This window comes from Scardinius erythrophthalmus, assembly GCF_964197995.2.
Source record: "Scardinius erythrophthalmus genome assembly, chromosome: 7".
In the NCBI taxonomy this organism is placed as follows: Eukaryota; Metazoa; Chordata; class Actinopteri; order Cypriniformes; family Leuciscidae; genus Scardinius; species Scardinius erythrophthalmus.
The window spans coordinates 3,053,167-3,068,199 of NC_138227.1; the positions used below are offsets into that span (position 1 = coordinate 3,053,167).

A 15,033-nucleotide genomic window follows, 5' to 3' on the forward strand; every position below is an offset into this window, starting at 1 on the left:
TTTGTCTCAGTGCATGCATTGTTTTAGTTTGGCAGGGTCGCCGCTAGCTTAGCATAATGAATGGAATCCTTTGTTGCCAGCTAGCATGTCCTGAGTAAAAGTCAAAATTTAAAAAAAACGAATTACTTCTTGTGGCCTGTGCATATTACTCAGGACATGCTAGCTGGCAAAGCAGTGCGTATTCACAACGAGTACAAATAGCAATGCAGATTAAGACTAGGCGATTTCCTAGGCAGATATTGACTTACATATGGACTATATTGAGACGAGGCACTGCTACTTGGGCGCAGAGATATTGCCACCTGGAATCCCCATAGGGGAATCCCCCAACTGTCTCAACATACCAGCATGAGCTGCACCGAGTATACAGTATAAGTTTTTTTTTTTCAGTTTGGTTGTTCACGCTAAACAGGTTGAACTCAACATGAGGTTATACTAGAGGAGGCAATTTGAACTAGAGTCTATATACAGCTTCTCAGCATCTATAATATAAACAAATAAAGACACAGATTCACATAAGGAAGAGTGATAAAATACAACTTACATGTGCACTTTGTTCTGCCTGTGCTTTGAAAATGGATGGGACGGCCGTATCCTTCAGACGTAGTACCGTCTTTCTGTGTCCATATAGCATTTTTTTAAAGTAGTCATCCGATGCAAAATGCTCTTCGCAAACACGATACTGTTTAATTTTGTAGAGAGGTGTTGAAGCACAGATATCCAGAGCTGCTGGTCATTGATTTCTCAGTTACACATTCGATGGAATTCTGTGAAACATTACATTCGTATATGACCTTTTACTATTAATGTAATTACCATGTTTGCTGTAGCTGTTACTTCTCAAACTAAACACAATCCAAAAGCGAAGATACTTGGTGCAGGTCAAGCTGATATGTTGAGGAAAGTTGGGGGATTCCCCTATGGGGATTCCAGGTAGAGTGTGATATCTCTGCGCCCAAGTAGCAGTGATTAGCCTGTGCTTCGCCCCAATATAGTCCCAAGTCAATATCTGCATTGCTATTTGTACTCGTTGTGAATGTGCAGGCCACAAGAAGTAATTAGGTTTTTTATTTAATTTAATTTGTATCACTTTTACTCAGGACATGCTAGCTGGCATCAAAGGATTCCATTCATTATGCTAAGCTAAGCTAGCGGCGACCCTGCCAAACTAAAACAATGCATGCACTGAGACAAAAAGGCATTTGCCCACCTTACTAAAGAAAAAGGAAACCATGAAAACACATCATATGACCCCTTTAATACATGAATAAATGTAATGCAACTATTATTAAAAACATGATGTATAAACTCAAGCTTCCATTGTGTTCTAAAAGCTTGAACTTTTTTCTTCTTTTCATAATTATGTAAAATGAATATTTCATTAGTCACTGTCTCCCTCTGCTGGTACAACACAAACACAAAGATATTCAGGCTCTTTATTTACTCTGTAACAAAACTCCAAGCTTAATGGGGTACGGTGTGTTTATACAAATAAAATGGTTAATCTATGAATGAGAAACTGTATTTTGCTGCTGTGAAATAAAAGGTGTTTCACTGCTGCCTCATCAGGTCTGTCAGAGGATCGTTGAAATCTAAATGAAGTCTTCATTTATAACAGTGAAGTCACTGTATCTTCAGTCTCTGTTGATTCTGTTGACTGTGAGTCTCTGTAGTGGATCCTTATTCACCATCAGATGATCATCAGAAGATCAGACTGTCATCGAATACCTAAAATAAAACACACACACAGTCACATATGCAGTATATTACATATGTCACATATTTTCATAAGAAAACTAACCAGATAATCTATATCAATTCATTCTCAAACATGATAATATAGCTTCTATCTGATGCTCAAAGTCAATTTGCAAAATCAAGGACATGAAAGGTCACTTTCTGTAATGCCAAACCAGCAGAGGGAGCCCTCATCTGAGTACTGACTGTGTTCCACTCCCTCTGCTTCTTCTGCACTCATTTCCTGTTTGACTGCTATTTAACCAGCGACCATTCTTGTACTCATTGCGAAGTATTGCCAGTTTACCTGCCTTACTGAGCGTTATTTCCTGTTTATCCTGCCTGTCTACTGTGTATGATTCTGCCTGGTTCTCTGTTTTTCAATTTTCTGGATTATCCCCTTTGTTTTGGTTGCCTGATCGGACTGATGTTTTTGCTTGGACCTATTGCCTGCCTACTCACTCTTGCCTTTTGGAATTCCCCTTTGTATGTTGAAAGATCTGACTGCTACCTTGGTTTTGACCCTCTGCCTGCCTTATCGTATTTGTTTGTGGAAACTGTCTTTAATAAACTTCCGCACATGGATTCTCACTCAGCCTCAGCGTCCTCGTTACACTTTCACACAACGGACAGCTGATACAGAACCAGCAGAAATGATCATTACACTACAAATTTAATATCAGTTAACAAACAACCCAAATATCCGATTATCACACACTTAGAAACAGTTAACCTGTTAGGCTGCACCATCACTTTTGAAAAATCCCCCAAAATGGCATACCCAAAATAAAAAAAGATACAGTTCATAAACCCTTTGTAAAAAAAGCACAAGTATGATCTCATTTGAAAGCTGACACCTGGCAGTTTATTGTAAATGTAGAATTCATTTGTAAAAAAAAAATTATAAATAGCTTCAAAGTTTTGTAAATTTATTAGAAATGTATTTTTATGAAACATCTTCATGAAAATAAAATTGAAGTTGGCATTGTATCAATCTAGAAATGCACTGCAGCTAAAGCCACATGTCTGACCATGTTATATTTAAATCTGAAGATGATAAGTCTAAAACTCTGTTTTTAGTTAAATGTTTTTCAAGATCATGTCATATGACTTTATTTTGATTAGACTCTAAAATGCAACTGATGTTTATTGTCATCTTCTAACCATCTATCCAGTATATTGTCTCTATTATTTTGTGGTGCAAACGAGCCCCATTCAGTCTCAGTCTCAGTCTCCCCTGCACACATTCACACCTCTCCAGCCTGGTTATAGCTCTAAATATGCTTTTCTTTTGTCTGCATTATAATTACTAACGACTGGCTATTCACACTGTTTCAATCCCTCATTTCTTTTATCAAAGTTCTCACTTCACATTTGAAACTGTATCAAATGCCCTTCCTGAAAAAAGAAACATTTCAGTAAGCATTCCCATTTAAAAAAAATCATAAAAAAATCATAGCTAGGTGGCAGGTGCACCTAGGGCTAGATAGCATGTTAGCTTAGCACACCATCAATACACAACAATTTATGAGATTAAAACCATGTTTGTGCTCCAAACTTACTTTATAACTCAAGTTGAGTGTTTTAAATAACGTTCTGTGATCTGATTTGGCTTCAGATAAAAAAAATCAGACAGGAAATATATTATTTTATAATATTCTGCACGATGATTAAGTCTATATCGATTAGCATTACATCATAAATATAATAGGCCCGGTTTCACAGACAGGGCTTAAACTAAGCCAGGATTAGACCATAGATCAATTAGGACATTTAAGTAATTTTTATAAACATGCTTAGAAAAAAAACATTACCGATGTGCATCTTAAAAATAAAAAGGCACTGATATATTTTTAAGATCAGTCAGTGCATTTCAGTGGAAACAGCTCAGACTTACATTTTAGTCTAGGACTAGTCTTAAGCCCTGTCTGTGAAACCAGGGGATAATCTATTATTATGAAAATACCTGACATGGCTCGAAGAACACAGGTAAATCAAATATCATTGCAATCATGTTTATTGTCTTCATAACGTCTTTATCTGCATGTTACAGCGATCTCCGTTAGCTTTGTATGTGTCAGGGAGTTCCTGGAAAGTGACATGATTATGGCACTTCTTCATGTGTTCCATATATGGACAATACTGTGCACATAGGGCGCCCTCAGGCTGCTGGTATGGATTGAAAACACAATACATCAGTATCCAGCGCTCAAAATGATTACATCGACGCGTTTGGGTATAAATTCAATAAATATTATTCCTGTCTATAGAAATCTGATGTAAACCTATGAGAATCTATCAATATTTCTCCAAATCTGCACATTTTTGAGCTAAAAGCCATGAGAGACGTTGTTTTGTCAAGCGCTGTCATGACGACCACACAGGAGTTTTTTTTTTAATGGGAGCGGCTGACACTCATAATTTATATTAAAGGTATCGACTAATTTTTTCATTACATAACTCCTGACACAAATTAAGACATAACTTTCACTATAAGTTTCTCAGAATACAATAGTGATCAAATACTGAAACTTGGGTCTTATATCTTTTTAATGATATATAGTTTGTCAAGGTAATAACATTATGGGCCCTATTTTAACGATCTGAAACGCAAGTATCAAGTGCGAAACGCAAGTAACTTTGTGGGCGGGTCGTGGGCACTGTTGCTATTATACCGGCGGGATAAATGACTCTTGCGCCCGACGCAGATCTAAAATGGGTTGGTCTGAAGTAGCTTCATTATTCATAGGTGTGGTTTGGGCGTAACGTGAAATAAACCAATCAGAGCGACATCTCACATTCCCTTTAAGAGCAGGCGCGCTTGTTCCATGGCGGATTGTTATAATAACGGCGGATTTGCCAGGAGCGGTTCACAGCCGAGGAGACCGACGTTCTCGACAGGGCCGTAAAAGACAGAGAAGTGACATTGTATGGGGATGGGAGAAACCCACCCAAATTAGCTTCGGTTAAACAGGCGTATAAAAATTTGGGTAAATGTGTAAGCTAGATTTATGCCTATTTTTACATCTTCATGGACACAACAATGATTTCCCTCGTGTGTTAATATTTTTCCGTGTAATAATATATGGTTTTCTAAAAATGAGAACTGCTGCGTCTGTGTGTAGATGAGATAAGCAAAGTGCATGCGCGTTGTGCACACGCTACATTGATTATGGCCAAGCATGCGCCCTTAAAATAGCATATGAATAACATGCGCAACGCACCACTGACCTTAGACTAGGTTTTTCCTGGTCTGTGGCGTAATTGTTTTCTAAACCTGCAAAATAGCACCAGGGAACGTTTGCGCCGGAACACGCCTCCTCTTTGCGCTGAACCGCCCCTGGGAGCGCAAATACATTTCCTAATTTACCGACGTGCGTCTGTGGAGGGAAAAGTCCGCTGTGCGCGGGTGCAAAATAGGAATGATACATGCGTCGGTGTACAAAGTCAATTGCAGTAGGTGCAAGATAGGGCCCTAAATCGGATAGTAACTTTATAACAAAAAAACGCTTCAGTGCACCGGCGCACTGGCAAAGGTTAACAGATTAAAGGGGGAAAGCTGAAAATAGTCTGACACAACACTATGAGCAGAATTAAACTCATATTAAACACAGTTTAAAGTTCAAAGACCTACAGAAACTGAAGCTGAATTTAAGACTCATTATCTGATGATCTCAGACAAAATACTTACATACACACACATGGTGTTACTGAACCTAGTACAATTTCCTTTTATCTCTAGCGAGTAAAACAGTCATTTCAACTTTAAATGAAAATATAATGATGAAAATCATTAAAAACTATTCTTACATAATAGTGTCTCCAGTTTATAATGTGGATCATCTTTCAGATCCTTCAGCAGCTTTACTCCTGAGTCTCCTAGTTTATTCCCAGACAGATCCAGATATCTCAGGTGTGAGGGGTTTGATGTCAGAGCTGAAGCCAGAGCAGCACAACCTTCATCTGTGATACCACAATCCCTCAACCTGTAGAGAACAATGACACACATTAACCCTTGTGCATCCTTGAGGACATTTTTGTCCTTTTCAGTTTTGTTTTTTGGATCACTTTGCCTGTGTTAATGCTAACTGCATAAAATTTGGCACAGGTGTGTATTTTTATTGGAATTTTACTATTTCATCACCATTTCCTTTAAAAAATCTATTTTGCACTAGTTACACAAAATACTTCCTCTCAGCGCCTTTTGGACAAAAATGTCCCCATTGAAACCCATTAAAACTGCATTTTTTAATCCCTGTGCCGTTTAACTATAAAATGATGCAGTCTTTTTTAATAGGCTTTCATTCTGTTGGCAAGGCTTCAAAATTGACATTTTTACCATTTTTTATCAGATGGTGCCATTTTTTCAGGTTAGGCCTATAAAGCAAATACTCGCTTTATTCCTGTTTTCTGCTTCGGCATATTATAGAGCCAACTGGATAAATTATGCAACGATAATTGTGTGGGTTTGTTGGTATGGATGTCTAAGTGTGGTTTGTATGTGTGTAATAAAATAAAAAGGTTGTTTGTGTGCTTGTAATATTTGAGAGAGAAAAACTCAACTGCAAATCGAAAATCCAATCACTGTGTTCACCAGTGGAGTTTTGCTGGCATCCAATGGGGAAAGTCTGGTACTGCGCCCAAACAAAATCTTACTGAAAGCTCATTTTTTGAGATATCATCCTCAAATTCGGAACACAACCTGTTTAGATTTATGGCTTTGAATTTATATCAGTTTTAGAGTTCCAAATGTTTTATAAAATATATATTTTATATAAAATATTGATTATAATGTTCATAAATATTTTTCATAAACTTAAACTTCTATAACATTTTTTTGGTTGCACTTTTTTCAATTTTTTCACTTCAACAACAATCTGCCAAGGGTCATCTTTAAAATGAGACCAAACTTAAGTATTTGCTCCCAAGCATAACATTTTTATGAGAGTTTTTTGACTTGGACATTTTTGTCCCTTTTGGACCTATGTGTAAGTTTTTAGTTTTTTTTAATGTTAACTGCATTAATTTTGGCACAGGTGTCTATTTTTATTGTAATTTTACTATTTCACCCCCATTTCATTTGAAAAAAAAATGTTGCACTAGTTATACAAAATACTTGTATATATTTTATATAAAATATTAATTTTAATGTTCATAAATATTTTTCATAAACTTAAACTTCTATAAAAAAAATTTGGTTGCACGTTTTTCAATTTTTTCACTTCAACAACAATCTGCCAAGGGTCATCTTTAAAATGAGACCAAACTTAAGTATTTGCTCCCAAGCATAACATTTTTATGAGAGTTTTTTGACATGGACATTTTTGTCCCTTTTGGACCTATGAGTAAGTTTTTGTTTTTTTGTTACTGTTAACTGCATGAATTTTGAGCTATTATAGAGCCAACTGGATAAATTATGCAATTATAATTGTGTGGGTGTGTTGGTATGGATGTCAGAGTGTGGTTGGTATGTGTGTTATATAAAAAAAAAAATGTGTTTGTGTGTTTGTAGTATTGATAGAGAAAAACTCAACTGCAAATAACAAAGCCAATCACTGTGTGACCAGAGGAGATTTGCTGGGATCCAATGGGGAAAGTCTGGTACTGTGCCCAAACAAAATCTTACTGAAAGCTCATTTTTTGAGATATCAACCTCAAATTTGGAACACAACTTATTTAGATTTATGGCTTTGATTTTCTAGCCGTTTTAGAGTTCAACTTGTTTCATAAAATATATATTTTATATAAAATAATATTCATAAATAATTTTCATAAACTTAAACCTATATAACTTTTTTTTGGATTTACTTATAAAAAAATGTAACTTCAGCAATAATCTGGCAAGGGTATTCTTTAAAATGATACCAAAGTTAAGTCTGTGCTCCCAAGCTTCAACTTTTTATGGCCGTTTTTTGACATGGACATTTTTGTCCTCTTTGGACCTATGAGTAACTTTTTTAAATTGATGCACAAGGGTTAAGCCAATATCCAAAGATAACATAATGCTGTCAATATGAAATATATACACATCCTCATTAGTTCACGTTGTTAAAATACATCACTTAGGATTAGGGGATAGAATATACAGTTTGTACAGTATAAAAATAAAACATAAAACATGAAAAACCAACGTGTGTGTGTGTGTGTGTGTGTGTGTGCTTAATGTATTTGTAAACATTTTAAGGAACGTTTATGTGTTTTAAGGCTGGGAGAAAAACATCGATTCACCAAACTATCGTGATTTTTTGTTTACGATTTTAAAATGCATTTTTCTTATTCCAGAATCGATATTTTATTCAAATTAAATTGCTTTATTTTTGTCCTTGCTTATAGACGAGGTAGACAGAGGTTAGCCAATTTTGTTACAACCGAGGATGAAATGTGTCGCGTTATCTATAGGTGACGTAATATCCCTTTCTAGTGGACGCGTGGAAACGACGTGAGACTGAATGCACTGAAAAGTCCTCACGCTACTCATATGCTGAGAGAGAGATAAGACAGTAAGCTGCACGATTAATCTTTAAAATACTGTGATATCCATTAAAAAAAAAAACTCTTCACTGTATCCTGCATCTGTTGTCTGGTTTGTAGTTTGTCCGATTTATTTAACTGTTAGTTTTACTTTCTTTTGGGGGATAATAATATATTAAGATGTAAATGTTCCTCTTCAGGGAGACTCCTCACCGCTGCCTTCTACCGCCGGCAGGATCTGACGGTTCAAGCAGAATCTGTTGCCGAACCACCGGATGGGGCTTACGCCAAAGATATATTGAATACACTATCTACATATCAATCCTTATTCACTCCGAGTCTTTATGGTAGAGATGATCTTACCTCAGTATCTCCAGTTTACAATGAGGATTTGCGAGTAGAGCAGAAAACAGCTTCACTCCTGAGTCTCCTAGTTTATTCCTAGACAGATACAGTTGTCTCAGGTGTGAGGGGTTTGATCTCAGAGCTGAAGCCAGAGCAGCACAACCTTCATCTGTGACACCACAATCCTCCAAACTATAGAGAACAATGACACACATTAAGCCTATATATCCAAAGATAAACATAACACTAACATAATGCTATCAATATGAAATATATACAAATACTCAGTTCACGTTGTTAAATTACATCAGTTAGGATTAAGGGATTGAATATACAGTTTGTACAGTATAAAAAAAAAATCATTATTTCTATAGAAAGTCCCTATAGAACATGGAAACCCAACGTGTGTGTGTGTGTGTGCTTAATGTATTTGTAAACATTTTAAGGAACGTGTGTGTGTGTTAGGGCTGGGAGAAAAAAATCAAATTCACCAAACTATCACGATTTTTGTTTGTTTACGCGACGTGAGACTGAATGCACTAAAAAGCCCTCGCGCTCCTCATATGCTGAGAGAGAGATAAGACAGTAGAGCTAACTAGAAAAGGCGTTGAACATACGAGAGATGTGAACATGAGCGAGAAGCATTCAACAATAATCTGGCAAAGAAGCCAAAAACAGGAAGGCACTAAATAGCACGAAAGACGAACACAAAGAGGAACAGGTTCAGTCTCAATCATAGTGTGCGCTAATTGTGATAGCAAACAGGTGGGAAGAAATGGAGTGGGAAGAGCGAGAGAGAGAGAGTCAAACCTAACTCATGACAAGAGCTGCACGATTAATCTCTAAAATACTGTGATCCCCATTCAAACACCCATGCGATCTTTTTTAAATTCGTCTGTCCATTAAACCTTTGACAAAATCATATCGCAACATTTAAATCTGTGTTGGCGCTGCCGCTGATCCAGATAGAGTTGTCATGAAACAGCTTCACAAAAGGTCTTTTCAACCTCATAATAGTATCATTATTTTTGTGATACAATAGTTCAAATTATCATAGAAGTACTGAGAAAAGTTTAAAGTTCAAATATAAACACTGATGTATAAAGTAAATCAAAATAAAGTAAATCAGGTGTCGACAAGTGATTGTTAAAAAATGTTTTTTGTAATTTAATTATTTATACAAGAGAATGTAGAACTGTATGACGCTTCTGAAATAAAACTCAGAAAGATGTGATGAATTGTTTTTGTAAATATGACATCTTATACACCATGTACAGTCTGTATAAGTGTATAATTTAACTTTTCCCCATAGTCTAGTGCAGTGGTCTCAAACCGGTTCCACGGAGGGCCTAGTGCAGGGATCAGCAACTCCGGTCCTGGAGGGCCACTGTCCTGCAGAGTTTAGCTCCAACCCTAATTAAACACACCTGAACAAGGCAATCAGTGTTTTCAGGATTACTAGATAGATACAGGCAGGTGAGTTTTTATCAGGGCTGAAGCTAAACTCTGCAGGACAGTGGCCCTCCAGGACCGGAGTTGCTGATCCCTGGCCTAGTGTATGCAGGTTTTCTCTTTTACCTTGAACCAAACTGATTGAGTAGGTCACTAATTGGTTAAGATCTCCCCTCACCTGGTAGTCTAGGTCTTAATTGGGCACTAATTGAAGGGAAAGACCAAAAACCTGCATACACTAGGCCCTCCGTGGAACCGGTTTGAGAACTCTGGTCTAGTGTAAAAAAACAACAACAACAAAAAAAACACCCAATACATTGTAATATCGAATCACAATTCTTAAAAATCGCAATACATATCGTATCGGCACCCAAGTATTGTGATAGTATCGAATCGGGAGATGGTGCCTCGACCCAGTGCGTGTGTGCGTGTGTGCTTAAAGGGGTCATATAATGGTACATGCACTTTTACAAGTTGATTGTACTGAAATGTGTGTTGGCAGTGCCTGTACACAACCATCATAAAATGATAAAAATCCATCCAGTGTTTTTTTTTTTTTTAAATCTTATTATATGTTTCCTCCCATCTTAAATCAAGCTGTTGATTGATTGGGACTCCCCTCCCACGATGGTTGATTGACAGCAGCGTTTCAACACAGACCCGCCCTCGCGCCCTCGTGAGCGAGCTGTCAATTATAGTCCGTGCGGACCGGCGCAGTCATTGTTGATAGCTGGAGCACTGAGTAGAATGGCGTCTAAGCGATTGTGGTGTTCTGTTCTTGGGTCTAATAACGAACACAGCATCATGTTGATGTTCCTAAATCCGTACAGCTGAAGTGGCTGAGTTTGTTTTCGAAGGGAATATTCCCCACGATCAACGTCAATGCTTTCATGTTTGCGCAAATCATTTCACCAGACTGCTTTACAAACGAGGGTCAGTAAAGCTGGTTATTTGCTAAGAAGCTGCTCCTGAAAAAAGGATCAGTACCAACTATTCGTGTTCCTGCTGCACCTCCAGAAGAACAAGTGAGTGTAACGTTTTATTGACCTTTATAATAATCTTTATATTAATCTTTGTAAATCGCTTGCACGCTTCACGATGAATGCGGCTATTTTTACACTCAAGGTACATTACGGCATGTTTTGTATGTATGACGTTCTCAATATAATTCATAATCCCATGTTTATAATGAACAACGCGTTATGGCTATTGTGTTAGAAACGGTGTATGCACAGAACAGAGGGGCGGGGTGAGCAAAGCTCATTATCATTTAAAGACACATGCACTTAAACGGCGTGCTGAAAACAGAGCTGTTTTTGACCAGGTAAAATTAGTGTTTTCTTACAATACTAATGAGAATTTTTAATTAAAGTATATTACAAACTTTTAATTTAGACCCTAATATTAGCTTGTATAAAAATGACATTATATGACCCCTTTAATGTGGTAACACTTTATAATAACTGCACGCTATTAATCATTATTTAAGCATTAGTAAACAGTTAAGCTGTATCTATAAACTGCTTATTAATGTCTATTAATGCTTTATAAATGATGAATTAACTGTTTACTAATGCTTAAATAATGATTAATAGTGTGCAGTTATTATAAAATTTTATCCAATAAAGGCTGTATTAAAGCACTTTATGACATTTTCTGATTTTATCCTTATTCACTCCGAGTCTTTATGGTAGAGATGATCTTACCACAGTTCCTTCAGTTTACAGTGAGGATTTTCCAGTACAGCAGATATCAGCTTCACTCCTGAGTTTCCTAGTTTATTATATGACAGATCCAGTTTTCTCAGGTGTGAGGGGTTTGATCTCAGAGCTGAAGCCAGAGCAGCACAACCTTCATCTGTGACATCACAATCAACCAACCTGTAGAGAACAATGACATACTCATCACTCTCTCTGATCAGACACACAGATCGAATCAACAGACTTCATTATAAAAAAAAAAAAAAAAAAAAATCACCATGTTTGATGTAAGTGAGATTCACCATGTTATTTGTGTGTGTTTGTGTGAGAGGGAAAGCTTATATAAAACGTATATAAATTGTTTATATCACATTAAATAATGTGTAAAGATGATCACAGAAAAAGATGGATGTGATGATCATTAAGGATTAATTCATCTTGTTCTGCATGTATTAAAGTCCCGACTGTGCTGAGATTGTTTAAAGTAAAGAGTGTTAAATGTTGATCGTATCAGGTTACTGAGGAGCAGCTCATGTGTTTAATCATTTACAGATCAATCACCTCAACTCAAGAGAGACTGAACACTTGAACACAGAAAAAATAATTTCTTACACTTCATTTACACAGATGTGATATTAAAATTAATGAATGTAATCATGTCGACTCCAAGTTGTTTTAATTAATGTAATTAGGACTGTCATGATTCCTTGATAAAATTCAAGTACTCAATTTTATTCCATGGTTATATACCATATAAGGCTGCACGATATATTAAAAACATTTAAAAACCAAACAATAGCATAGTGCTACTGTGAATTCACAAAGGCTGCGATTCAATTCAATAAATACAGTATACGCAATGCAGGTTTAATATTTAATATATATTTTACGCTTGGAACCTCAACAGAGGTGGTAACATTTAAAGCGAGCCGAAGTGAGCAGTACCATGCAGTGGAAAAGTGCAATTACTCCCAGACACGTTTTTGGAACCAGCACACCTTGAGTAAGCAAGGTTTGGTTTAATCAACCAAGAGTTCAGGGCAGGGGCGTAGCCATCATTTCAAAAGTGAGGGGGACAGAATGTCAAGTGTAATACCAGTTTTTTTCCAACTTTTGTTGACAGGTTTTTGCTTAATTGGCTTAATATGCTATTTATTTTTAAAGCAATAAAACAGAAAGAAAGAAAGAAAGATGTTCAGTACTATATATTGCACATGCAGGGTTTCCTGGCTCAAAACTAGGCGGAGGTGGTAAAATCCTGATCATGTATTTTAATAATAAGATAATTAAATTTGTATTTTTCGTAGACCATCATATAGCCTACTGTGGGTGGAGCTCGGTACCTCTAGGGGGGTCCGGGGGCATGCCCCCCTGGAAGAATTTTTTTACATTTTAAAGATAAATTCATTAATCTGGTGCACTTTGAGTCACCCGAATCTACTGTTAAAAATAAATAATCCTCCCGCAAACCGCACAAACCTATGATATTTGATCATCACAATTACAATTATTCAAATTCTCATTGTTAAGCATGATAATATGGTAAAATATCACACTGAAGTAGGCTGCTTTAAAAATAACATTTATTTAAAATAAAAGTTCTTCTTTTGGCAAAATTACATTTCCTATAGACTAAACAGAGGCTCCCTTCAAACTTAAATTGTCAATGTTTCATTACATCACTGTTGGAAAACACTCTTATCAGAATACGTTTTTTATCTTTATAAAGGGCATTTTTCCCTTAATTTTATTAAATGTAGCCTATGCTCCATCTTTCATTTCAAATTGAAACAGCGAAACTTTTGTTACCGTCAGTGTATTATCAACTAGGCTATCAATCGCCACTTAACATTAAATGAAATTAAATCAGAATCATCCTTGCATTATCTGTGATTCCCTATTTATTATTAATATTATACTATTTATTATCCTATCTATCTATCTATCTATCTATCTATCTTACTAAACTAAAACTTTCCAATTGAAAACCTTCAAACTTCAAGCTTTTAAAACTTTCTGGTTAGGCTTTTTCAAGAGAACTTAAAGTTTGTCATCATGTACACATGTTACAACGCTGCCTGATTCAAGCAGGCGGTTAATGCATGAAAATACAAACTCAGCATTAACAATCACCATGTTCATTCTAATTCTAATTGAAGGGCTTTGATAACATCTGTGAAAATAATAGACATTACGAATAAAAAAATATTGAAAATAAGTGCACGTTTATGCGGGTAATGAATATTTTCAATTTACAACAAAACTTGTTAATTATTCAACAAGAGAAATAGGCAGAGTTATTCATCATTGTGCAACACAATTCGTGACAACTTACTTACAGTGCTTGACTTTTTCGTGAAAAAGGATTGAACAGTTTTTTGCCGTTTTGAACTCATTGCGACGACCTCTATGAAAAAAATGGATTGGGCGCGGGTGCGAGCATGGGCGTGTCGTGATGCAAGAGTGACTGATTACCATGGAAACGTGAAAGTCACGTAGATAGACTATCCTTGACTCTTTGGATTTTAAATCTCAATGTAGGTTATACACACCCGCGAAAACCTCAGCTTGTCGTGGACACACTTGCCCTATGAAAAAGTGCGGGGGACGAATTTACATTTTATAAAAAGTGGGGGGGACACGTCCCCCGCGTCCCCCGCGTAATCTACGCCTATGGTTCAGGGTATGTTTGACTGTAAGATAAGCTTGCTTTCTGGAATACACCCCAGGACACAGGCAGATATGAAAACAAGGAATAGCAGAAAACAAGGAAAACACTCAGTAATGCTGTGGAACTCTAGACAAGACTTTGCGATGAGACAAACAACAGACCTGGGTACAAAGGCAGAGAGACTAAGGGATCATGAGGTGATGGGAAACAGCTGCACATGATTACACAGATGACAGAACAAAGCATTGTGGGAAACTGAGTCCATGATGTGTGTAGATTGAGCGGTAAGAGTGTCCTCTGCTGGCGTACAAGCGATATGACAATATGAGTTTAGTTTCTTTAACATGCATGTTGTGCTCCCGTGAAAAGCAAGTTCCGCCTTGCATGTATTGCATACGACAGCATTCTTGGTTTGAAGTTTTGTGAAACTTTCACACACCTTGCTAGTTTGGATTTGTTTGCACTCCGTCATAATTCGCGCTGTGTTTTCTTCTACCGCAATAACATTTGTAACTCTAGCGCTACAGCGCCGTAGCGGTCAAATCGCGATATTGCAGGCCCTTAAATTAGGTCACATGAGATCAAACGACTACTCGACAACAATGTATTCTATTGACAATTTTTTATTGTCGACAATGTCGACTAATCGTTTCAGCC

General features: G+C 36.7%; 1 protein-coding gene across 6 annotated transcripts in view; it reads right to left on the reverse strand.

The window, feature by feature from the left end:
- Window positions 1-1,235: 1,235 nt before the first annotated feature.
- LOC308694106 (NACHT, LRR and PYD domains-containing protein 3-like) overlaps window positions 1,236-15,033 on the reverse strand; it is a 92,259-nt gene continuing 78,461 nt past the window's right edge. For 2 of the 6 annotated variants that reach the window (XM_081371399.1, XM_081371398.1), the window contains 4 exons: window positions 11,712-11,885; window positions 8,572-8,745; window positions 5,548-5,723; window positions 1,236-1,728 (listed from right to left, as the gene is read on the reverse strand). In XM_081371399.1, the coding sequence (XP_081227525.1) occupies window positions 1,718-1,728; window positions 5,548-5,723; window positions 8,572-8,745; window positions 11,712-11,885 (535 nt within the window). In that variant the 3' untranslated portion in view covers window positions 1,236-1,717. The remainder of the gene's footprint in view (window positions 1,729-5,547; window positions 5,724-8,571; window positions 8,746-11,711; window positions 11,886-15,033) is intronic. The other 4 variants (XM_081371397.1, XR_014030556.1, XM_081371400.1 and 1 more) reach the window with 4 other exon arrangements.